Source organism: Apis florea, unplaced genomic scaffold (genome assembly GCF_048593485.1).
Source record: "Apis florea isolate Af1SG1 unplaced genomic scaffold, ASM4859348v1 contig_3375_pilon, whole genome shotgun sequence".
In the NCBI taxonomy this organism is placed as follows: Eukaryota; Metazoa; Arthropoda; class Insecta; order Hymenoptera; family Apidae; genus Apis; species Apis florea.
This window is the reverse complement of record NW_028256748.1, coordinates 158,094-185,002: the sequence shown is the minus strand read 5'-3', so window position 1 is coordinate 185,002 and position 26,909 is coordinate 158,094. Positions and strand designations below refer to the sequence as shown.

Genomic DNA, 26,909 nt, shown 5'->3' with positions numbered 1-26,909 from the left:
GATAAAAAAGAATTTATATTTCTTATCTTTTTCTTCTCTCTCTTTTTCTGATAGATTAATCGAGGAACAACGAAAACATCTAAACAACATAATCGAGCTCGAAACATCCACGAAAAGGAAGCTCGAAGAGCTCGATAAATTAGAGAATATGAATCAATGTCACATGTGGAAAACCGCATCGTTGTTAACCGTATCTCACGAATTATTGCGGGATTATCCTGGAAAGCACATCCCGGAAGAGACTTACGCGGCCCACGAGATGACTAAGATAATCGAGCATGAGATATGCATCGAACGCGAACGACTTCTTCAGCTTCTTGCCTTGGCCGAAGAATACGAACAAACTTTGCGAGAATTCGCACAGATCACCGAAATCGCGGAGAACTTATTAGAGAGTCCTATCTCGGTGATGAGTTTGGAACATTTACAGGAGGAGATGCAGAAGCACAGAAAATTTTTCGTGAATTTGAACCATTGTCGAGGAATCTTGGAATCGTTGGAAGGCAATCTTGATCCGGAAACGAGAACCAAATACTCGGATCTTCACGAAGAGTTGCACAGTAGAGCTATATCGTTGTTGGATCAGGCCGCGTCTAGAGCTCAGCAAATGGCTCTTGCAGCATCCAGATGGATTCTTTTGGAACAGGGGGTGAAGGAGGAGAGAGGATGGCTACAAGTTGCTCATCAACGAGTACCTGATCTCCAAACAGTGACGTCGTCCGATTACGATCAATATATCTCCTTGTATCAGGTTAATTATTTCATTTTTACAAAAAAAAAAAAAAAACAGAAGTAAATAAATAATAGTTCGTATTTTATTTTTGACGCGAAACAATTTCAATTATTGTTTACAATAATAAAATATTTGATATTTTGCATTTCTTAATTTTCAATAATTTTGGCAGAAGAGATATTAACAAATTCTTTCTTTTCTTCCAGTCTCTGGCAACGGACGTTGCAACACATCACGCAAGACTTATTCAGCTTTTGAACGTAGCGCGAAGTCTCGAGGAGTTGGTGAACATCGAGGATCCCGAGGATCGTTACGGAGAAGCTTTAGACGTGATCGTAAAACTTCAAGATAACGTGGAATCGTCGTTAAGGAAATTGCTGTCATTCAAAGAGAGTTGGGTTAATCAAGAAATGTTAATGAACCGATTGGAGAATTGGATGACATCGGTGGAGAAGGAATTGAACAATTTGCGCGATCCTTCGGGAGGTCACATACGTCAATTCTGGGTGAGTGATAAAAAGAATTTTCTTAATTAATTTATAAAATTCAAAATATCTTTATTTTACGTTAAATATTTTGTCTCCTTACTAGGAATTGAAAGCGCAATACGAAGTCCATAACAACATTCGAGAGGAGGCTAACAACAGTTTCGAGCAAGCCTTGAGAATAATTCCCTTATCGGATGAAATGTTGCAAAGACAGTTCCATTGCGAGCTCCAAGACCGGTGGAACGACATGACCCAACAAATCAACACCATTCAAGAACAAGTGACTCGAAATATCTCTTCCGAAGAGATATCATCCAACGAAAAATTAAAATTACTCGAGAGAGAATTGAACGAGTTACGAGTGACGATCGATGGATTCCACGGTGTTTTGAAGACGGAGGAGGAGCTGGATCTTTATATCGAACGCTTGACAGTCTTGTTCGACAGGATCTGTTTGATCCAAGACGAATTAGGTCGTCTAGGTTTACTTCCTGTGGCGGAGAGCGAGAAGGTCGGTGTGTTGCTGTCCTCGGCTCGCAGAATAGAGAGTCAAATCAGCGAGGAATTGGATGCAGCGCAGTTGCTTAGGGAAAGGCTTCAGGCAATTCAGCGTGGCCTCAGCCGTATTAGAAAAATCCATCAACGGCAATCATCTATATTGGATCAATGCGAGGGAAGCGAACGACAGGGAAGTGACGTGGTCGCAGCTGCCGTGGATCGATGTCAAACGGTAGCTGACGAGCTTGCGGTCTTGTGGCAGGATATTATGGGCCTCAGGCAATTATTACACACCCTGCCCACCGTGATGAGAGTCTCGGTTTCTCCGGTCAGCGTGGAACGAGACATTTCGAATCTTCAAGATGCTCATACCGATCTGGAGTCCAGATGCTCGAGATTGTTGGCGTTATTGAAGAACAGGCTTGCCCTATGGAGAAGATTCGAGAAACAGCTGGAAATGGTGCAGCAATCGGTTCAGGAGGCTGATTACATGATGGAGTTGTTAACCGTGCAAGGATCTGTCGATTACGACAGGCTGCTGAAAGCTACCGAAAGGCTAGAGGTAAGTTTTAATTTCTATATCGATTGTGGAAACGCGATGTATAACGGCTCTCGATGGATTCTTACGTCACGCGAACTAATTCCGATTAATTAAGGAAGAATTCTTTGATCGAGTGGATTCACGTTGTCGATGAAACGATTCGAGGTATCCAAGATTTACAATACACGCCTCGTTCCACTCCTATATTCGAACATTCCTTGAAAGTCTCTCGGAATGCGTTAAAACTTGCACAAGTTTGAATAATTAACCTAATCGTATCGACCGGCCTGCTTTCTCGCGCCCTCGACACTTTCAATCGTTGCGAGGAACTAGTGCCTTTATGTTCTATGTAGACGATAAATCGAGTATGTAAATATTCGAAAATTGAAAACGTTTTATGCATCGCAAATCTATCGATATCCTCGTCATATAAAAATAATTTTATGTTCACAAACATATAGAAAATTTATATAAAAAAAAAAAAGAAAAAAATAAAGTTCATAAAACGTAAATCACCCTTCTGCACGAATACAGCAATGCAGATTTAAATATAGTACAAATATCAAATTTAAAAATATATTGAGATTAAAAAAAGGATTCACCCGTGCAACATCATAGGCAATCGATCGATCGGTATTCTCACCGGAAGACGCATTTTTCTCCGTGATTATTTCCATCGAGTACGAAGGAAAGAGCGCGGTCTTGGTTTGCGCATGTGCGTCGCCGCTTACCACACTTGGCGTTATCGGGGGTCGTCGTATCAATCAGTAGCACGAGTGCCGGCGTTGCGTACACATCTCTCGCGCGCGATTTCAACGATCTTGTTTCTTCGTTCAGTGATTGACGATATTTGACCAGTGTTACGCGAGTGTCCGTTTTTATAACGCTATCCTAATCACTTCCTCTCTTTGGATCGACAAATCTGGAAATATCGAGCCGTGTACCGTAGAATTTCGTTGACATTCGTGAAATGAAGAAGAATGAAGAACTGCGGTGACCCGATCCGTGTGAAAAATCGACGAAACGATCGAGGCAGACGATTATTGCAGACGGTCGAGCATGTTTGCGCTCGACACATCGAATCGGCTGATCGGAAGTAAGGATTGAATATTCATTAAATGTAGAATATTTGAATTATTAAATAAGAAACGTGTCGGATTCGAAACGTTGGAACTGTTACATTAAAATGTGTAATAAGAATTTTGAATGTTATTTTAAAGACGTTTATTTATTTTATCTTTACTGGTCTTTTTTTCTTTTGATTGATTTAATACTGATAAGAGATGCACGTAACGGTGGAATGATATAAAATATAAAATAATGTAAAACTTGATAGAATTTCGTTTCTTCGTCGTATTCTGCGTGTCATAATTCATTGTACACACAAACAGAAACGCGGTCGAGGAAAGTAGTGTATACAAATATACTAAAACAAATAACTCATTTCCAAAAGAAACGTGGTAAACATCTGTGCTCGAAATAATAATTTCTAGTTTCGGCAGAAGAATATCGTAGATAAATTGTGAATGTAACTAAAAATAATTATTCGTGTTTAAAGAACTTCAATTTCTATTACGTAGAATTAAAATGCTACGATTATTTCATCGCAAAATAAATATAATAATCGACAACAGGTCGTCAGGCCAAATGAATCGTCCTTCAAATATCGAGTTATCCCATGCGTTAATTTCTCATTTACATTTCTCACGACAGACGACAATTTTGTAAAATTCTTCCATTTTGTTATATTTACATCGCAATAAACACGTGAACAATATACGTAATGCATGTAATATAAAGACGAAAAAAGTGAGATTGCAAACACTTACTAATTTAAAATAATGTAATTATACGTGGACACAGACATAACGGATGGGATAAATGACGCAGTGATATGATAATATGTAAACTATGCCACGTGGTCAAACATAAATTTACCTAGAAAAAAACAATATTTTCTTTTCTGTTGTGTATAACAATTGTTATCAATTAAATTTCAGTTTTCTAAATTTTTCACGAATTCATATATTAAAATGCGATGATATCGCGCAATAACGTTTAATCGTGCATTTTTATGCTTGCTTTTATTATTCCACGCGCAATCAATCGTCCTTGTCTGCGTTCACTTCGACTAAACTATTTTTGGTAAGAAAATATCGTGAATACTTCGTCTTCATTGCATTTTTTTAAAATATTTATCTAACTATCGTCAATTGATATCGTTGAGTTTTTTATCGTGATATCGTCGATTTATTTAATTTTAAAGCATACTTCATTTTAGATTAAATTTAATATTCAAAATTTTATTAATCCTCTAAAAGAAAGGAATAGTTAAATATTTTGTAATCTATGCTTTAAATATAATTGATCTATGATGTAATATAGTTAATGAAGTCACATCTAGGAGAATTCTTTTAAATTACATATATATTTTTAATGATATCAGAACATTTCACATCAAAAGAAAACTATTTCGAGAAATTATCTTAAGTACTATACAAGCATTTAAAGCGGAAGCTGCAGGCCAGCCGCAACTTCCTGTTCCGTTACTTATCGCGATTCCGCGCCCACATTTCCAAACAGAGCAGGTCGATGTATTCAATAACTTCCGACCTAAAAAATGAGACGATCAGCTTAAAATTGACAAGTGCATCATCGCCTGCCATCGTGGCACTTGATCGCTCGAAATAGACACGAAACGAATGTCAATTATCCGAATTATTCACGCGTTTCACAAGTTTTTCGATCGTCATTTTATTATAAGTGTTTCAAGATAGTAAAACGTGTTACGAGCATTAAATTGGAACAAATTTTCTTTGTTACAAGTTCCAAGTGCAATTTGTGCACGAAACGTAATAGTTCCTAACTAAACAAAACTTAGAGTAACTTCACCTCGCTCTAGTATTAAATTAACTAAATTTCTCACTGAACATTGAATACGGAAAATTAAAGACTTTAATGAGAAAGAAGCGTGAACGTGACACGCGTGAAAACAATTTTTATTTTTTCGATCTGTCGGTTAATTCCTGCAATATAATACGAGAGCACATTTTTATTATTACGTATACATATTTACGTATACATATTACATATACATATACATCGAAGGAGATTATAATTCTTCGATAATGAAAAGAAAACGAAAACTTAATTCAGTAAATTCAAAATATTTATTAGAAAAGATGTCCACGTTTAATCTCCTTGCAAATTTATAAATCTTTGGTTGTTTTCACGTAAAATAAGAGCTTCTAAATTTAGAGGCTTACAAAGTATCGTATAGTTTATGGCGTCTGTGCATTCTAGCAGTCAGTGAAGCGTGATGGAAATGAAAAGAGACAAGAGCTCGAAAATATCAATGATGGCTGAATAAAAAATGTATCATCAATAATAAAAAATATGAAATATAATATAAACGAGGCTTTTGTAGGCTAAAATTTTAAAATATTATTTAAAAAATAATTATTCATTATGCATTATGCATCGAATTCTCTCAGAATAATTATTTCTCATAAAACTCTGTACCTTACAATATTGTTGCATGTGGTAATTCTTTGCCAGGCTGTTCAATTACAAAATGGCTGAACAAAATCGATAAATAAATTGCTCGAGGTAACGCGAGGTTTCACAGTATCGAGAGAGACGCATTGGCAGAGATTCGATTTCCGCTTACGGTTTCGCCGGAAAACCCTCAGCCAGGTGAACGAACTCGAGTACACGACACAAAATTAGTCCAACCACGCTCTGACCGAATTCGAGGCGCGGGCCTCGAAACGTGCTTTCTAGTCTCGTGACTCAAAATTATTTATAGTGCGTATTTAAGGGAAACCGGCATGTGCATTCTTTGACTAATACCAACGATCTACACCCGGATACTACGATCCATACGATGCTGCGAATATCGCGTCGATCTTGCATTCTTCGAGATATACGAGCATTCGGACCACTAGATCTTTCCAACGAGTTGAAATATCAAATCGAATTGAAATTCTTCGGGAAGAGATTTCTATTTAAAGAATATGCTAAGTTTATAACAGTCTTTCTCGTAGAAAATTGTTCTTTTTTTCCGTTAGAATACAGTTGTCATTATCATTGGAAAAAATTTATAATTTAATATAAGATATTTCTTGAAATATAGTATATAAAAAAATAATTTTATAAGAATTAACATTAACAGAAAAACTTAAAAATCTTAGATGATTACACGACGACAAGATGTCAGAGATTTTCTAGCAACTATTTGCCAATACTCATTTGCAAAGTCTGCAGAAAGAAAGGCTGTAATTTCTTTTTACGTAATAATTAAAGAAGTTACGTAGTAAGTTAGTTAATTTTAAATATTCTTTGCGTAAATATTTATTCAAATGGATAAAATATGCTAACGTATGTAATTATGAATGACGAAAGAGAATTAAGAAGCGATCTTTCAAAGGTCTTCTAAGTTAATCGCTTAAATAGTCGCAATTAAACGAAAGATTGTCGGCCAACATATTGATTGTTCAATTATTATTTATTTCGACGAAACAATGAAACAATGTTCGACGTTTTCCTTTCTGTTCTTTTCAAAATTTATTATCCTTGTTTTCGATATTATGTAACGACTTGACGATTCCACGTGATCGAAAGGAATAAAGGCGAGAACCTCCTCGTATCGATGTAAAATATCACGGATCGTACGTCACAGATAATTTTAATCATTAGTAATAAACATGAAACGCGTGCAAAGTGTATTTTCTCTGGTTAGTATGTTTATTCTATCAAGCAGCCGATATACGATGAAATCACTATCCGAATAAGTTATTCTCGGTTATCTTAATATTTTCTGTATTAATATGCAGATATATCGTAAAAAATAAAAAATAACTGCAAGATGAAAGTAAGAAATTGAACGAGAAGACGGTTAATCGGCTGTACAAAATCAATTAAAGTTTCATTAGAACCCTAAGACAGATAGAAGAAGCCTCTCTGTGCGAATTCTTTGATGCGTAAAGATAAATAAATTGATTAAACAAACCGATCAAATGCGGGTTTCAAATTAATTGATACGTATATCGGTTCTAATAAAAAGAAGAAACATCGATGTGATATAATCCTTTCTTTCATCGATTCGATAATTTTTCCTTAGAAATTAATCTCTAATAAATAGAGATACATTGTTCAATATTGATGTAACGAACTGAAAAAGCTCGAGCTACCATTAACAAAATGTTTTCCTTTCAAGTCGTGCACAACGTTGATACATTGAACGATCTAAATTGGGAGTATTGTTGATTTAACGGGGAAATTTCTTGAATCGAAAGGCAGAACCGAGATTCCAAGAATGTAAGAAGTAGAAGGGAGAATGCATGGAAATGTAATTATAAAAAATCATAGAATAACTTCTTCATCAAAACTGCTTTTTTTCAATCTTAAATAAATCGCTAATTTTAATATAACAAGATGACGTATCTTTCATATTCGAAAATAATTCTCTGTTATTCCTTGAAACACTGTTTTTCAATTGTATTGTTTTCAAAGATAGAAATATTCAATATCCATGAGAATCGAAATATTCAACGTAGTATAACTTTTTTACCAAAGAATTCTTTTAAATCTCTCATCAGTGTTTCACAATTGCATTCATTCAACGCTCGAATTTAATTCGAAACGAGAAGGAAAAGAAACGAAGGCACGAGCAAAAAACGTTAATGCGTATGATATGAAAAACCGAGATATTTTATCTGTTGCAGGGTCTCAGCGGTGATTTGGGTGCGCGAGAAGTTCTCATTGGCGAATTGCGAGAAGCTGCCGAACCTCTGCGGGAGGGTTGCGCTGCAGAGGTCCGCGAGAAGGTCGAAGCGGCGGTAAATGAGGCCGTACAGGCCTGGGAGGATACCAGGGCCGAATTAGATGCCCTTTGCACCAAGTATCAGCACGCGTGCAGATTGTGGCAACAGTACAAAGACTCGAGTGCTGCGGTTAAGGCCTGGGTGGACACGCAAATGGACAGCGTCGCCAACCTTCCACCTGAAGAGGCCGTCAAACACATCAAGGTATCGTGAACATTTTCAAAAATTTGCACATATGTCCGATAGCGGTGGATCGAGTACATTGTAAATATTTTTAAATATTTCTCGTAAAAAATTTCAATCAAGGAAGAAGAAAGGGAAATGGTAGGTATCCTTGGATTCTACTTGAAATTTCATTTTTGAATATATTAAGAAAAGAAAAAGATTTGAGAGTACATTGAACATAAAATCTATTCGAAATAATATTCCAAAATATTATTTATAATTCATCCAAATCCAAAGTAATATTATACATAATATCCATTTTGATGCGCATCCTTCGTTCGTAAGATATGTAATCTTAGGAAATATTTAAAACTCAAACAATTTCTTTTAAATCTCTTTTACATTCTACATTACATACTTATATATACGCATATATTTGTATCGCATTTTCATCGCTCTGAATCAACGCTCATTCCTTATAAATTCTTTCATCCTCAAAGAATTGCATTCATAAATATTACCCAGAAAGTAACACTCTCACTTACTGATTATTTATTTGACTGCTTCGTTGAGTGGTAAAACAATAAATGATGATACAAGTTTTATCTAACCGAGAGGAGAGGAAACATGAGATAGAGTCTTATCATGAAAATAGAAAGAAAGAGTTGAGCGAAAGAGATTGAGAATTGAGAAGAAAAAAAAAACAAGAAAAAAATAAAGACGGAAAGTTTCTGTAAATCTATATATAACATTCGAGTCATCGGATTTGAAAACTCGTAATTTTCTGTAATTCTCAGATAATCGAAAATTCGTGTTATCTTTGTTGCAATTTTTAAACCGATTCTATTGTATTTCGACTGATTCAGAGTCGATTGGTCTGAGAAACGTGACTCATTTACAGCCTGCTTAATGAATACCATAAGAAAAGTGGTTATGGGAAGTAAACTCCCAAGGTAATAAAATTAGTCAGATGTATTGAAATGTTAAACAAATGTAAATGTAAAGAAACAGCGAGTAAATAATTTCAAACATATTCAATTCTATAGATATCTTCACTCGAATGTTCGTGAATCAATTTTTTACACAATACAATCCTCGAGTTGCTTTGCTCGTTACTATCTCACGTTAATAGAAAGTAGTTCAGAAAGATTTATATACGCCATTACGATATAATTTCTCATTCGTATGCATTATCGAACCATACACAAAATTCGCTTCTGCCAAAGAATCATTCCATCTTTATCAAATTGATTGAAACAAAATTATTCAAACAAAATTAAATCGAAATATTTTCGATAAAGAAAAAAAAAAAAAAAACAAAAGTCGTGACTTCATCGCTACGACAAAAAAAAATATCTATAGAGAAAGAAAAAAAATCCTCAAACAAAGCTGTGTGCGTGGCTCAAAAGGTCAGCGTCTATCCCTTGAATGGAAGGTTCGGGGTAGTGTCATCGTCCCCACCACGCCTATAGTGCAGCACGTAGAGAAGAGCACGATTCACCCTACGCAAGTGCGCCGAAACGTGCGAGGGTAGGTCGTTGAAATACGGGGCAACAGAGTCTATCCCCACTCGGTTCTCGGGGTATGCGCATCGATCCTCGAAGACGAGGACGCCAGTCTGGTCCAGAGCGTCGGGACGCTTGTTTCTCTCATCTATCTGCACGAGTATTATTCGCGTCTCTCTATCCAACGTTTCCACGAGTATTTTTATCGCGGCGAGACCACCGATAAAAGAGGTTCATCGCGCGTAAACACGTTTCGAAAACAGCGGTTCGCGCGATTATGCGCGAACTGTGGACGGTGGCTGACGATCGTGGCCAGTTTCCGGTTAATCAAAAATTCGAAGCATGTGTTCGAAGTCGGGACGACACGTGCCCTATCTGCTTCTGTCGATTCGTTCTTACGCGGATGATGTACGCGTGACGCGTTATGAAAAATAGGAATGAACGGTGATCTAAATTGAGAAACATGTGCACTCCCGAGGAATTAAAGGTACGATCGAAGAAAGAATTCTGCGATATCGGAAGTGTCATTTTTCTTTTATTAATCTGTGCAATACGGATATCGATTTTTACGACTCTTGAACATTTGAAATGTTACACGTGGTGATGTTGTTTTTGCTTCGATTTAAATTAATTTATTATAATTGGAATTGATATAATATAATACCGTTGTTTTTACTCGAGCGATTAAAATTTATGTGATAATATAGCTTTTAACATAAATTGTACTTCTTTGAAAATTGTTTTTCTTTGAAATTTGCATCGTGATAATGTCTACAATTTTAATTTTTATTTGTTTAAAATTTACATATTGATTGTATTGTATTTACATTAATGTAACGAGATTTTTTTTCTTATTTTAATATATTTCATCTGTAAGGTGTGATTCTATTTACAACTTTACTACTGTCGATAATACATACCACATCCGATACGTGGGATAATTTTGTGTCGGAACTGAATAATCCAGTGCACGTGTGATGCAACGAACTGGAATAGAATTTCTGCGTCTTTGTGCATGACATTATGCTCTAATCTAACTAAATTGTAGTTTTCATTCGACATTTTAACGTAATATATTGCCAAGTTCTCTTATCGGAAGATGCAATTAAGCGACTGTTATCAAACTATCGTGCATCTTGATTCTTATATTATTGATAAAGCTAATTATATCTGTGAATAGTGAATCTGTGAATCGAAAAAAATTGTTTTAATTTTACACAAAAGATAATAATTTTACGTTAAAAAGATAATAACCGTGCGTATCGTTAACGTATAATGCACAAAAGTAAAAAGTGTGACCGAAAATTCGATCGTATCAAATCTTATACTCGCTCCATTTTTTTTTCTTTTTTTTTCTACGATACTTCCTCTCTTATTATATCTTTCTTTCTTATTATAATCGTACATCATTTACGTATTCTCCTTTATATACACGTGTCTCTTTGTACTTACTGTTGGTCAAAAACGAATTTCGAATTTCAAAAAGTACACGAATAATATCGCTTGTCAATCAATTTCCCTATCTTCAGTTTTATTTTTCGAGCAATAACAAACGTCTATTTCTAGTTCGTAGAGTCAACTCTCCTATCTCTGACGTGTATTTAACAGGTTACCGGAATTCTATAACGAGCACGAAAGTATGATAACAACTCGAAACTAAAACGCTTTGTTTAATCACTATATTTCTAATTAGCACTAATTTGGTAAGACAACTGGAATATAGATAAAAACTAGTAGTACATTTGTATCGTTTTTTTTAGTTAATATTTGTTCACCAAGTATACGAAGAACATGAAGAAATTTCATTTGCAATTCAAATAGATATATAGAATATCTACGTAAATATCACGAAAAAAAAACCTAAAAGAATTTCTCTTAAGAAATATATCCTGTTTACCATTATTAATTCCTTCCTAAATTTCTCAAATTATAAACTCAGGTAAACGTATTAACCTTCTTTAAGCAGAGTGAATCATTCTTTAATCCTTTCTTATTTATTTGAAAAACTTTTAGAACGCTTCTCGTCATTTCCATCATGTTCATAAAATCAAGCATTTCAAACTTTTTCAAATAAAAATGAAAATTATTTAAGATAATCCAAAAGACAATAATTCCAATCGTCAACTCACAATTATATTATGAAACCCAAATAAAACGTCACTTCGCATGCTTTCCACGGCATTATATGAATACCATTACATAAAAATACCCATTCCACGGTTACGAAAGGATTAAAAGCGTTCAGATCATCGAGGCTAAGAGGTTATTTCACTTTTCGACAGGTTTGCGAGGAGACGATGGCGGAGCACAAGGAAAGGTTGGCGGAGCTTCAAGGCCTGGTGGCGCAAATCGCGTCGGACGTCGGGTTGGACGCGAGTGGACCGTTGCACTGCGAAGTGGAGGCACTTGGACAACGTCTCGAGGATATCCGTGAAACGTTATCGTGCCTCGCGGATGCGGCGCACGCCCGCGCTCTCAACCAAGAGCTCGCACGTGGTGATTTATGTCAGACGAAAAGTTTTCTGGATTCGGTCCAACAGGCAAGTAAATTACGTAATCCTTCCTTTTTTTCTTTTATCTTATCTAAAAATGCTGCCTACTTCAACCAGAGACATTTTGATTTTTCCATTTCGAGTTGATCCTGGATTTGGATTGCGTAACGTAACGGATAGATAGAATGTAATGAGATTTCTTTTCGAAGTTCCTTATAATAAATATTTTTTGTAGACAAAAATATTAGATAGTTATCTTATTTCAGACTGTATTTGAGAAATACAATAATAATTTTGAATTTTTATCGCGTTTTCGAAATTATACTCGTTTCATTGATTTTTAATTTTATATTGTATTTAATAGATTAAAAAATCAACGATTTAATATACGAATTGTTTACACATAATTATTTGAAATAAATAAATATAACATATAATAATAGTCTGATATAAGCTAATTGTAAGTAGTCTAATCGTGACAAGATAAAGCATTGAAGGTACTGAATAATTCATTAAATGTTAGAAACGTTGTAATTTATTATTAGCATTTTCAATGGTCTGAAAATACAATTGTTACTAAATAAGAAAGAAAATATACGAATTATATATGATAATTTTGGATTATGCGTTCGATGAAAAACAAATCCTTAGGAAATTTGGACGGGAAGTAATTAAGTTTGGTAAATATTTGGCTCTCTGTGCTATGGATATCGTGGAAAACTTGTTGACACGTGCGCTTAATACTGTATGGTATGCGGTACCATTCGTGTTTATTTAAATTAGCGTCAGACATTATTACGAACAAGCGATCTAACTCTTCCTCGACAGAGGTCACTGTACGACTTTAGAATTTGAGTGAAAATCGGAATTTTGAAATATATTCCAATATCGAAATATATATTAAAAAAAAAATAAATAAATAAAATAAAATAAGCATGATTCAATTTCTATTTTCATATTTGTAAAATTTTGAAAATTTCGACTTTTAAATAAAAGTAAAAAATTAAAGATCAAACTATCGAATCGGCAAACTCGAGAATTGTTAATTCTCGAGATGCAGAGAACGTGAATTAACGTAGTACGCAGTCCGAATTCCATAGGGCGTGTTTCTGAGAAACGAGGGTTCTAAAGTAGCTTTATACTCGCAGAGGTACAGAGCATGTGCTCTCTTATTCTGGCCTTCGAGGATCCATCTGGAAGCACAACATGTTTCATGCTCGCGAAACCTTACAGATTCTACTTTCTTTCTACAACCTATTTTCTTCTATAACGTGTATCTCGATAGTTTACACAAATATAATAGCATCCGACAAAATATCAATTCATCTTTCGATCCAATATACCTAACTCTTCTCTCTCAGTTTAATTTTTCAACAATCTCCAAATTTTCGAGTGTCCCAAAAATACACTAGATCACATGCTAGAGGATATATCAACCAGACAGCTATTTTTATTATCGTGCAAGCTAAGTAAGCCCTAGTGGAAGGAAGCGTGTTGGAACGAACGAAAGAATCTTGGTTGTGATAGGATACGTTTGAAATTTAAAAATAAAAAAATAAAAAGTCGGCGTGTTCACGGATTACAGAACTGTCTGTCAAGGTGATTCCTCCTGTGTATCATTGTACACGCGTCCATCAGTTTCCGGCGTGGCTATTGGTGCTTGGCACAGGCCCGATCATTATACCTCGCACGCGCGTTTATATTTTAATCGCGGTAGTTCCGAAACACTTTGTTGTGTCAAGGCCGAAGGGCTTGAGCCCGCTAGTGGCAATTACATCAGTCACGAAATCCGCAACAGCTGGATCCGGCCGTGCACCCTCTCGGCTCGAAACTTTCGCCCCTAGACTCTGTGAAGGAATGCGGGACTCGATTGCGCACCACCGTTTCCGATCGAATACCACCACTCTCTGTGGATCGTCCGCGATATGACTCGTCGCTTGTCGATGGAAATATCCAAGGACACGGGTTAGGGAACTTCAAAGGCGGGCAAAATGGATGGATAAAGACGAACGTCGAAGTGGAGCGCACTCGAGATAAGGCGGGAGAATTGAGATGATTCACCTTCGTCAATTTTATACGCCTTTTTTGTTCTTGGAAGTATTCTTTTCTTATGGTAGCTAGGCTCTTTGTGTGAAATAAATCCATTGCTTTAAATAATTCTTCTACCGCGTCTAACGATATTCACGAAAGTCTTAGAATTAAACTACGTTTTAATTTTGTTTCATTATCTATCTATCTATCTATCCTTCATCGAAAATAAATTAATCGATCCGAACAAACGAAGGATGAAGGATTCTTCGTTGTTTACCGCACTTATTTTACGAGATCTCTTCTCTTTCTCCAGAGCCTGACCGCGGTGGGTCAGGGCGAGTCGAAGGAGCAACTGGAACTCCTCCGCAATCATCTTCTTGCGCTCACCTGCACGGAACCGCAGCTACAATCGATCAAGGAACGCAGCCTAGTGGAGGTAACGACGCAAGAACCGTCGGTTGTCGAGGTGTTGAAACTATGGCAGAAGGTCTTCAGAGAAACCTTCCAACAGTATCACCGCTTGTCGGCTCTTCTAGTCAAAACGCAGGATGGTGCCACTGCTTTGAAACTTTGGCAAGAGTACTTGTTCTACGTACAAGATTTCCTTTCCAACGATGTACCCGGCGATTACAACGGTTTGTCGGAGCACAGAAACCTCTGCGAGGTTCATCAGAATCTTCTCACCGATCAACAGAATCTCATTCTCACGGTTCGAGCGGAAGAGGGGGGCAATTTGTCGAAAACGGAACAATTCAACATTCTGACGAATCAACACAATGAAACTCTGGCCAAGATCATGGAGAGACACGCGGCTGTACGCGACAGATTGGCCGCGTGGGATCAGTACAAATTGGATCAGAGTAAACTCTTGTACTGGCTGAAAGAGATCGAAAGAGAACGAAGCCAGTTACGCTTCAGATTCATCCAAATACAGAGGTTGGACGAAATTCTGCAGAGGATAGAGTCGTTGCTGGACAAGATACCCGAAGGCGAAGCCCAACTGGAATCTCTGCAGAGGCAACAAGAGACGCTGCTAGTCAAATGCGACGAGGCATTAGCCGTGACCATACACAGGGATCATGCGGCCAGCGTACAAAGAATCAACAATCTGAGCTCCAGCCTGGAGATGTGGAGGGATCACATCCCGAGGATACAGAAACGATACAAGGAATACGAGGAGAAGGCGAAGGATATCAATAGCACGTTCACCGAGATCGGTCAAGCTTTCAGTACTGCATTTCACTCGAGTCCTGCTAGTTTGGCGAGGACGAAACAGCAATTGGAATCTATACACCAGATGCAGAACAGATTGTCCTCAATGAGCATAGATTTGGAATCCTTGGGAGTGATGATACAACAATTGAGAGAGGATCTCAGTCCGACTGACGTGAAATCGTTGAACGAGCAACGGGCGCTTTTCCGGCTGCAGCACGAGGACCTGGAACATCAGGCAGCGTTGCTGATATGTAGATTGGAGGAGCGTTGCGGTCTCTACGATCGGTGGAGGGACAGATTAGCCAGGTTACTCGCGTGGATAGGAGAAACTGAGATCAGAATCCAAGATTGCGACTCGCCGAACGAGCCCGAGGAAACTCTCAAAAAATTGGAATGCGAGATACAATCGGATATCGCGTTGAAACAGCGAGAATTATTGTGGATACAGAACACTGGACAAGATTTGGTAGAAGTAGCGGAGGAAGAGGAGAGCGAAAGGTTGCAACGATCCCTGGACGAGTTGAACGAGAGGTGGGATCGACTGGTGGCTATGGGAAAAGCGAGAGCTAGTAAATTGATGGACTTGATGAGGACGATGAGCACGTTGGAGAAGAGGATAAACGAGTTGAGAAGCTGGCTGGCCAGCGTTGAAAGTCAATTGTCGGAGACGTTCGTGGTCGAGGCGATCGAGCAAAGTTGCATCGACAAGAAGCTAGACGATCACGAACATCTTCAGAAGACGATCGAGGCGGAAAGCGGAAATATCGGCGAGGTGTTGAATCTCTGCGAGATTCTGTTGAACGACTGCGACGCGTGGAAAACTTCCTTCAACAACGCGATCAAGAGCGGAATGGAAGGTTTGGAGCGTAGATGGACGACCACCTGCGTGAAATCGGCAGAGAGAAAGGGGAATATCATTCTCGCGTGGAAAATTCTGCAGGAATTGGAGAAGATCAGGTTGGAGCACGAAGGTTGGCTCGCGGAAACGGACAAGGCTCTCACGGAATTGGAGAACAACTTGGACGAAGTTTCGAAGGACGAGTCTAAGAAGGCTATCGAAAAAGCGAGAAGCATATCTGAGGACGTAGAGGCGCACGAACCGGTGATAAAAATAATCGAGCAAAACTTTGGACGTTTAGCTAGAACGGGTCTAGAACCAGATAATCTGAAATCGCTTATCAGCGAAACTAGGCGGCTTATCGATAAATGGCAAACGTTTAAGCCTAGAGCGAATGCCGTTCTATTGGCTCTTCAGAAAGGACAAAAGAATTATCGAGACTTTATCACGGTGCACGGCGCGGCGGTCGTTGGACTGACGCAAGTCGACGTTCGATTGACCAGGACGCAACATCTGGCCACGCCGGAACAGAAAGCGTCGATTCGTCGTAGGCTGCAGCAATTGAACGAGATCGAGGAAGAACTTCGCACTCAGAACATCACGTTGCAGAAAGCGGATGAATTGGCGCTTAAGGTTATGCAAGAATGTCATCCGGATGACGTGGCGAATATACAAGAACTGGTGGACGAGTACCAGCTGTTGTGGAAGGACATCAAGAAGAGAGTGGCGTCGTTAAGAGCGGAAATAGAGGGACAAGAGAAATCTGAAGTCGACGAGGCTGTGCAAGTGGAAACGTTGAAATTCGAACAGGACAGTGCGGTTCAAGTGGATACGTTGCCTAGGTTATTACGAATGACTTCTAGTGACGCATACCTGATGGAATTGGAAGCTGCTCTGGTCGAGTGCAGCGATGCATTGGATACATTGCAATTAGCGATTACCCCGGATCCTGTTGCTGGACCTGGATTAAATGCGACTGCTAAAAATATCGTAAGTTTGAAACGATATTTGTTATTCATTGTGTAAATTCATTTTTCTTTCTTATAACAAAATCTAGAAAAATAAAATTTAAATTCTCTATATAAATTTTTGTAAATTTATTTAATTTTTTATTCGATAGAGTAAATTAATCGGAAGCTGTCAATCGTCGATCGAGCTGGTTCGTCATTTGCACAGTTTGCTCACAGAAGATGGAAAATTGAGCGCGCAAGCCGCCAAGGCTAACGAGGTGGCTGCGTTAACGGAAAGATACGAAAATCTTCTTATATTGGCGAGAACGCGAGAACAACAAATCAGAGAACTCAGGTAAAGCCTCCTCTACATAAAACGAGAACAATTAATCCTCTAACATCGTTACACGTATCTGTTTGTATCTGTTGTTTGACAAAAATCATCAAGTCCATATTAAAATAAGAAATTTTTTACGCGCAGGTCACCTAACTCCGACGTTTACACCTCTCCCTGCGATCAGTGAGTGTTCCCTTTTCACACTAACAATTTCTCATTAACGTTCGTTAACAATCCTCGCTTATTTCATACCTGCTTTTCCCGTAGCAAACTTTGTATCTTTATTAGCATGTTATTCAAATATATAAATTAAAAAGAACCGCGTGAAAAACGTGAAATTTTATTATTTACAGCGACAATGGCAGATTAACCTGTCCCCTATGTTCGCGTCGCAACTGGGCCCAATTGGAGAACGATCTTTGGAGGTTGGAAAAATGGCTGGAATTCGCAGAAGGCACCCAAAGCGCCCAACATTCGCCACCTGGCAATATCGAACAATTGGAGGATGTTATACAAGATCACAGAGAATTTGTGCTCGATTTAGACTGTCACGAAAGTATTCTTGCCGGTCTGAACACCGTTGGCGCGCATTTAGCCGATCACTCGGAAGAACTGCTTCGAGCAACGCAGCTCAGAGACAGATTAGCTGTTGCGAATACGAGATGGGTCAAGGTTTGCAAAGTGGCTGCGCATTGGCAGGAACAATTGCAGACTGCACTAATGTCGAATCAGCAATTCCATCGTATTATAGAGGAATTGGTTACCTGGTTGGAGAAAACTGAAGCTAATATACGGGCCAGCGAACCGGTCGATTTGACCGAGTCGCCGGAAATTATGACTGCAAAATACAATAAATTCAGGTATGTCTTTGAGATGTTAAAGAAATAAATTGTATTTTTCGTGACCAATTCGATGTTTTTTACGATAACTTTTCAAATCTTGAATTTTTTTTATAATATTAACTATTAAATAATTGTACAAATAAGTAAAATTATTCGACAGCAATACGTATAGCCAATACGTATTGTTAGAAAAAAGATTTATCATTTAAAAAAAAATATTTCCTTTCAGGGAATTGAGAAGTGATTTGGAGCGATGCGAGCCTCGAGTTCTGTCGCTTCAAGAGTCAGCCAATCAATTATTGGACGAGAAAGGCGAAACCAGAGCACGCCTACAGGAACTTCGTCTCAGATTGCAGTCCCTCCGACGGTTAACCGGGATATACGCTTTAAAATTAGGGGCAGCCCTAGGGATGGACCCTCGGGACGTTGGACTTGCAGCCACTACCTCTTCTCTCGCTTCCCTTTCACACGATGTAAGCTTCATTCTATCCTATTCGCCACTTTTTCTCGTTGGAATACTTGAAACGAAGCAAAATTTCATTAAAGAAAATCTTCGTTGTTTAATTTCCGTAAAGACTCGCTAGCTTCTTCAGAATATTTTCAGGTAACGTCAATCAGTATCTAAGGCTATTTGCTGGTTCTCGCTTCTTTAATCTTAGCCCTCGATATAGATCTATATTGCACATACATCGTAGGATCACGTTAATCGATATTTGAAACACGAGGCACGAATTACAATAAAAATTCAACGAATATCGAATACAGAATGGCGTAATCGTTTAAAATTATTTTATGCTGACTATGTCTTTCGTATTTAATTAAATATGGATATATATTTTTAATCTTTCGTGAATAGTTTCTATTTTATATTTTACAAATATACATATGTGTATAATACAAATTAAATATTCTGAATTAGAATTTTATTATTTCGTGCCTTGTAATAGTAGCATTCACACGCACAGTACTTTATTGTTTGTGTTTTCTCTTTTATTGTATTGTAGTTGCTCGACGAAGCTGCCTCTGGAACCGTTCAGCCCCACGACGCACCTGGCACACAGTATGTTTTCTTCATTTTCCGTTTTTCAAGTTCCGAGCTACATTTTCCAACATATTTTCAAGCCAATTCTATATAAATAAGATACAATAAATACGGTTAACAATTATTTTCAAATATGATTCTCAATATGAAATGAAAAACTTGGAAAATTAGCTCAGGCAGATTCCTGAATTAGATACAGATCCAGATCATTTTAACACGTTCTCGTCTAACGATACAAAAATATACATTATATGATATCATCTATCTTTTCGTAGAAAGAATTTTGTTCTTCCGATATGATTTTTACCATCAATAAACTATTGCAATTTTTTTCAACTTTTTATTTCAAGTGCGAACGTGTTAAGAGTTTTCTACTTTCAAACTCTCATCCGAAATTAAAATAAAAGTATAATTTTCCAACATTTCTGTAAAAGAAATCCTAGCGAATACGAAATTTACGCGCCTGTTTCAGTGGTGACGATGGCGAACGTACGGTATTGTCTCGGGGATACCGTTTCCTGGGCCGCGTGTTGCGCGTTTCCCTGCCGATCCAGGCGTTGATGCTTCTATTCCTCGGCGTCGCCTCTCTGGTTCCTTCCGCCGAAGAAGACTACAGCTGCATGCTGTCGAACAACCTCGCCAGAAGCTTCACGCCAATGGTCGTGTATCCGAACGGGCCACCGCCGATCTAACGATAAAGAAGTCTAATCTCGGGCGCGCCGACTTCGCCGGACCCAGAAGAACTTACAATCGTAACATCCAGAGGAGTCGCGGGAAGCGGAAGCGCGAGATCACGCACGATCTGCGTACCTACTTAACTAGTCTGTCGTATGGCGATCCGTCGATGGTATCGAGCGATCGATGAATGAGAAAAGATTTGTTTTTTTTCTTACAAATCCTTTCATCGATCGGAATGCTTCTCCATCGAGGCAATCGAGCAGTGAATAGAGACAAGTAGTAAAACGTGTTCCACTGTCTCGATGGAGGAATACATTGTAACAAAAAATGGTCAAAGACACGTTCCTTCTACAGACGACGATTTTACACGTGTGATATGTTTGTACTTGTGCGTAAAGCACGCGTTACGGACCAAAAACGATCGTCATTGTACGACCCATAGCATCCGTTTACTTACTCGTTCTATACAATTATTGTGATCTTGGTGCAATATTTGCATAATACTTTTCCTCTTGTCCCCGAATATCACGAAGAGTCGAAAATACAAACGATTATACGACGAGAGACAGAGCATAGAAGAAAAAAAAAAGGAGAGATCCACGAGGACGTACGAATAACGTACGATCCTTCGAGTTGCACGGTTTATACTCGATGGATCCGTTTCCGATTTTCGATCATTTAGCCCGACATTCCATGTAACATTACCGCGTTTGTATTTATACGATACGTATTGTAGATATCGTTTCGTTGACAATTGATTAGTTTTCCTCCCTCCCTCCAGTTTTTTTTTCGTTTGTCTTTAAAAAAAAAAAAAAAAAAGAAAAAAGAAAAAGAAAAAAAACAAACGAATGAGCGAGTGTGTGCGAGAGCGCGTGCGGACGAGAGAGAAATGGATTAATGTCACATGGAATGCGCGAGAAAAAAATGTTGACGATTAAATTATATTTACGATTATTAACGAATATTAACGAATCGCTTGTATTGTGTGCAGAAGAAAATAACCGCGGAACGATCAAAGGAAGACGGCATAATTAATGTGTACGTACCGTAGAACCTTTCAGGGAGTATCCGTGACTTTTACGTTAGTACGTAACGAAGAAAATAAATATATACATACTTGTTCGACTTTATTTTTTATACGTTGCGTTTATAACTCGAGGGAGAGTAGGGAAAGAGCGGTTCGATTATGAAATCGAGAACGAAACGTCCACTGACCGATTACTTCAACGTGATCGCTTAACGCGATAGTCATTGGTGCTAGTTCGAAACGATAGAGAGAAACATAATAATTAATATTATAATACGATTATAAAATATTATCATCGAGAAATGGTGTAAACGAATTGTTTCTTATTTCCATTGTTTTTTCTACGATTCCTTAAGAGAGAAACGAAGAATGAAAAAAAAAACGAAGAAACGAGGATGAAGAGGATATAGAAAAAAACGAAAAGACACAGATAGTATCGCATAATAATCGAAGTCGCATAATAATGAACGAAGTTACCGACGACACCTCTGACGAGGTGCTTTTTTTCTTTTTTTTTTTTTTTTATTATTATTTTTATCTTTTTTTTTTTTTTTTTTTTTTTTTTGAAAACGAGAACGACATACTTTTGGATACGCACAAAAGGATCACGAGTTTATATTCGAGGTACAAAATAAGAGAACGACTGTATTTAACGGCCCGCTAGTTTCGCTTCCTAATTTATCGATATCTTGCTTGCTACGCGATCGAGCTTTGTTATGTATTTTTATAAGGACAGAGCTTTCCGAAGGCGGTGTACATCTGTCGATGTAATGTAATTATAATAAATTGAAACCTATACAGAATTTTTATTTTTCTTACAGGAAAAATCCATTCTTCTTCCATCTAATTTTTAATTTTTTTAATTTTTTAGATATAGAAAAAAGAAACAAAAGTTAAAGAATGATCCAGCTTTTAGTCACATCATCAGAAAATAAAATCTTTACTTACCGTGACAATCGTACACAATTCGCCAGACGGATACATAAAATCAATATCAATTAGAAATCTGTCAAATCGAAAATATCGTAAGTGATTATAAAGAAATCTCTGCCAATACCTCAGTGATTCCATTGTCCACAGATGAAGACACTGTAAATATTAAACGTTTATTCTTCAGAATTATCATCAATATAAATTTAAACAATCAATATTTTAATTTCGTCTGACAAATTTAATTTCTTCTTCGTAAAAAAAAAAAAAAAAATAAGAGTTATTAATATCATTTTATAATATGCATTTATCAACACTCAGATTATATTATCACCTGCATCATCTTGAAATATTAACAAATTTAATATTAATAGAACAAATGCACGTGTTTTTCAACGCATATTTCAATACAATTTATAAGTGCATTCGATAATGCATTTCGACAATTAACATCTTATCTTTTGGATACATTTATCGAAACAAAGCAGGTATCTTGGCGGACGCCACAATTAACTTTATCAGTGGCACTTAAGGAAGCGCTGTTGAAAAATGTATAAATGAAGTATGCTTATAAACTTCGTGTTGATACTTCGCATTAACTATCCTTCGAAGTTCATTATACTCGTGACGTCGTTTATACCGCCATAAAAATGTTGTCATTTTGTAACTTTTTACCAATTTTTCTCTCTCAAATATCAAGTAATAAATTCTAATAACGAGATCTCAATAAAATATTCGATATTGTAAAAATTTGTCTGCTCCAACACGAGTTATATCGAAGAATTTTTTCTGTTTCAATAATAAGTAAAGCAAGCAAAGTATTACAATTTCAAGTGAATCTTTTTCTTTGCGCGATTCTGGATTTTTCAAGATTTTTCAAGATTTTTCAAGGTGGCCAAGTTTCGTTGTACGTTTCTAAGAAATTCGCAACTTTTCCATTTGGATGGTTAATTAGAAATGTTTATGTTCAGATTTAAGATTATTTGTATTTAATCATCTGGATTAATAATAATTAATGAATGAAGAAAGAGTTGTAATAATGCTTTTATCGATTTTATTACAAAGTATAAACCATCTGTTTATGAGATTACGTTCAGAAATAGATTTTAATCTCATTGATCGTCTCCTGTATAATTGTCTCACTTATAATCAAAGTGATATTTTGTTTATCTATAAAAGAAAAATGATAAAATGTTGAAAAATAGACACTCTAAATATAAGAATATAATGTAAATCCAACCAATTAAGAGATTGGATACATAAACGAAGAAAATATTCTTCAAGTTTGCAAATAATATATAGAAAATAAAATAAATTAAAAAAATTCATATATTTTGTAAAAATATTCATTTCAATCGTCTATCCTCCTTTACCAGATTTTTATTATTGATAATTGTTACTAATTTCATAATCTTTAATAACATCAATCAAGACAATCTTATCTATTCGCATATATATTTCCTTATGCGTCATGTTACGGCAGATAGCAATCAAACTAAAATTAATTCTATCTATTTGCAAATATTCATCCCACGATCAGACTATCCCTAATGAAGCTTATCCCCAACTGATTCGAATGCTATTAGATATGAATGAGAAAAATACACCAAAGTGAATGTGGATTTTGCGCAGACGTATTATTATTCACACTGCAATGATGATAGAAGTTCAGTTTACTTTAAAGTGGTTTGCTTATCACTAATATTAAACGGACACGAAACGTCCGATCGTCGTGTCATAAGTGTCGATACCTTTGATCCTTAAATATGTTAAATTTGAGCGCGAGAAAGACAAAAAGTTTAAATGACATTTTTAAAGAGTTCAAAAGGCATGATTACGCTGAATCGGAAGTTTTGAGGATATCTTTTGAGAACATTGTTAAAGAACGTTTTAAAAAGTTAGATCAGCCAAAAAACGATGTTTTTCTTTCATTGAGAATCGATCTACAGAAAAATATTGAACAAAGTGATTCGAATAACAGTGATATGGATGAGACAAACGAAGAAAAGGAATTGCAAAAATTGAAAGAATCGAAAATAAACGAAGATGGTCGAATAAAGAACGATTCTAAGGTAATTCTTTGTTACGTTTTACATATTTGAACGCGATTCGTGATGAATTTTTTATATTGTTTCGTGATTAAATTTCTTGTTCGATCAGATCGATCTTGTCGGTCCAAAATTGAAGAAGAAGAAACGAATTTTATCGATAATCGACGTTTTTCTGTCGTTTAATTTTATTGCTCCGATGACCATCGGTTTTTGGAGAGGAACATGGACATTGATGGACATTTATAAAGATGAGTAAGTTTAAATTTGTCTAGACGAAATATTAACCGTGTAGTGATAAAAGATACGCAAAGTCTGTAAATAAAAATAATAGTTTTAATAGTTTTTCAATTAAAATTAACGATTTACAATTTGAATTATTTAAATTATTTTGACAAGTAAGAAGAAAATTATCGATTGCCAGAAGATTAAAATGAAGCATTTTAACGATTTAACTTAACTTTAAAGAAAATTTATGACAAGATCTACAAGAAACTAGATTAAATTATCCATTGTCCCAAGGTTTCCTGGATTGTTCATATTTTTTATGGGTCTTCTGATACACATAAATTTTGCGATTATGAAGAATTTTATGCACACTTATACCATTAAAATATGGGAAAAAAAAACCTGGGTGAGCAAGATCTATTGCAAGAGCTTGCAAATTCTGTACACGTATGTCTTTGGAATTGCTTGCATTATGCACTGGAAAGGCTCCTGGGCTATTTTCGATTACTTCTTCTTGAGTCATATTTGGTAAGATTTGCATTTTCTTCGAAAAACTATTTAAAAAATTATATTCTATAGATTAATCTTTTAATTCAATGATTCCCAAAGTTTTTTTATACATATTTCGTATTAAAATTTCAAAATTTATTACTTTTGTAAAAAAATTGACTTTATATAATTTAATATAATAATAATTAAATTTATATAATTTAATATAATTGTGTAATTGATATAAATAAAATAATAAAATATACTTGCTCTTTCCAGACAGCGCACCTATTTAATTTCGTCTCAAATTGTACTAACGCATATCCTTTGGGAATCATTTAATTATTTAAAAATATAATATAATAGATCATTTTAGTTATGATAAATGTATTTCCTTCTAAACTTTCTACAAATTTTTTTACATCTTATATATTTATACAAACAGAACACGATAATTTATTTATGTTTTAAAGGAATGTATGGAAGCACTGTCATTCGAGATAGTAGGCGTCTCGTTTCGCGTTCAAGTATGTAAAAATATAGTGATAAAGAGAATTACTTTCAATTTATGTCAAAATATTAACAATAGCACTTCACTTTGTTTGTATTATTAATTGAATGTGTAAAGTGTGATTATTTCTGTTTTAAATTTTAATTATTTGCTCAAATTTTGCATTTCCATTTATTAAAGATTGTACTAACATTTATTAACAGTTTTTGCATTTTAAAAAGATTTTTTTCATTAATTTTCTTTTTCTTTTTTCGATCAATTTTCAGGTTAATTGTAGGTGTCATTACAATCATAATGATAAGTTTGATAATTTTACGATCCTTCCGAAATATTCTTGCACCTCCAATGATAATTGCAGTGGACAAACTCATCTTCGTTTTCTATTTTCCAACGAGATATAAATTGGTAAGTTAATTTTAATATATATACACGATAAAGTATTAATTATAGAGTTTAGTAATCTTTAAGAAATTAAAAATTATAACTATTTCCATGATTTGAATTAAATTTAGATAAGATACATTGAATTATCAAGTTAAAAAATAAATTTATATTGTAAAATTCATTTAACTTTTGCAATCTTGAAAAACATGAAAAAGAAATATATACAAATTATAAAAATAATAAGAATTAAATGCAATAAAAATGGATTTCGATCGACATATGTAGGAAATATTAAAAAATATTTTCATTTCTATTTGATATTGCAGAATCTTAAATGTAAGAGTCTGCGAGGAAAATAAATGTTTATCACTGCAAGACATTCTATTTATACATATAATCCCCCTCGAGAAGAAGTTTTATCAATTAGCCAAATAACTGAATAGAATTAATAATGTATCACCTATGTCTATATTATATCATTCAAAATAATAATTTTTAAATTCAATTCCTAGAATCGAATTTTCATTGGAAATATACCCGTGTGATAAAATTTGAAAAACTATTTAAAAATTCATAAAAATATAATAAGTGTTTTATCACGTTCACAAAAGATATTACGATTCGATTATTTTAGGTGCCATATAACCAATAACCAACAATTTTGATTAATTCTATTATCTATTATCTATTATCTATAATTCTATTATCTGATTAAGTATAAAAATAGAATCAAAAAATACGAAAACAAATTATTCATTGAAGCTCAAATACTATGAAAAAAAAAAAAAAACTATTTGTCTAATTTGTAGCACATTCAATCTTTTGATACAGTAAAAGAAAATAATTGCCAGACTCGTCTCAATTATCTGAAATGTTATTTATTCATTGATGCTTGTGAATCATGGAAATTGTATACTGAAAGAAATCATTGCAAGTCATGAGTAAAGTGTCATGAGTAAAGATTGATTTGCAGGATTTATGAATTGGAAATTTAAATTGATAATTACGACAAAATTATAGTTATTACAAATTATCGATTAATTTTCTTGAATCTTAACAAAATTATATTTGACGTTAAGTATATTTTCAAGCGTAAATATAAATAAACATTG

The 26,909-nt window shown here is 35.6% G+C and overlaps 2 protein-coding genes across 6 annotated transcripts in view; both read left to right on the top strand.

The window, feature by feature from the left end:
* Msp300 (Muscle-specific protein 300 kDa) overlaps nucleotides 1-22,010 on the top strand; it is a 109,096-nt gene extending 87,086 nt beyond the window's left edge. For 3 of the 4 annotated variants that reach the window (XM_086912316.1, XM_086912314.1, XM_086912318.1), the window contains 12 exons: nucleotides 55-751; nucleotides 940-1,239; nucleotides 1,325-2,281; nucleotides 7,987-8,289; nucleotides 12,038-12,295; nucleotides 14,592-17,321; nucleotides 17,452-17,636; nucleotides 17,763-17,801; nucleotides 17,972-18,478; nucleotides 18,690-18,933; nucleotides 19,465-19,520; nucleotides 19,975-22,010. In XM_086912316.1, the coding sequence (XP_086768442.1) occupies nucleotides 55-751; nucleotides 940-1,239; nucleotides 1,325-2,281; nucleotides 7,987-8,289; nucleotides 12,038-12,295; nucleotides 14,592-17,321; nucleotides 17,452-17,636; nucleotides 17,763-17,801; nucleotides 17,972-18,478; nucleotides 18,690-18,933; nucleotides 19,465-19,520; nucleotides 19,975-20,194 (6,496 nt within the window). In that variant the 3' untranslated portion in view covers nucleotides 20,195-22,010. The remainder of the gene's footprint in view (nucleotides 1-54; nucleotides 752-939; nucleotides 1,240-1,324; nucleotides 2,282-7,986; nucleotides 8,290-12,037; nucleotides 12,296-14,591; nucleotides 17,322-17,451; nucleotides 17,637-17,762; nucleotides 17,802-17,971; nucleotides 18,479-18,689; nucleotides 18,934-19,464; nucleotides 19,521-19,974) is intronic. The other variant, XM_086912315.1, reaches the window with a different exon arrangement.
* A 1,730-nt stretch (nucleotides 22,011-23,740) lies between these two features.
* On the top strand, nucleotides 23,741-26,308 carry LOC147656980 (uncharacterized). Of its 2 annotated transcripts, XR_015293368.1 has the most exons (6): nucleotides 23,799-24,209; nucleotides 24,298-24,440; nucleotides 24,708-24,941; nucleotides 25,376-25,429; nucleotides 25,680-25,818; nucleotides 26,124-26,308. XR_015293368.1 is itself a non-coding variant. In XM_086912313.1 (5 exons), the coding sequence occupies exons 1-5, from the start codon at nucleotides 23,904-23,906 to the stop codon at nucleotides 26,154-26,156; spliced, it is 855 nt and encodes a 284-aa protein (XP_086768439.1). In that variant the 5' UTR covers nucleotides 23,741-23,903; the 3' UTR covers nucleotides 26,157-26,308. The 2 variants fall into 2 exon arrangements, 1 of the variants encoding a protein (XP_086768439.1); XM_086912313.1 differs by lacking the exon at nucleotides 25,376-25,429 and having other exon boundaries at nucleotides 23,741-24,209.
* The last annotated feature ends 601 nt before the right edge of the window (nucleotides 26,309-26,909 follow it).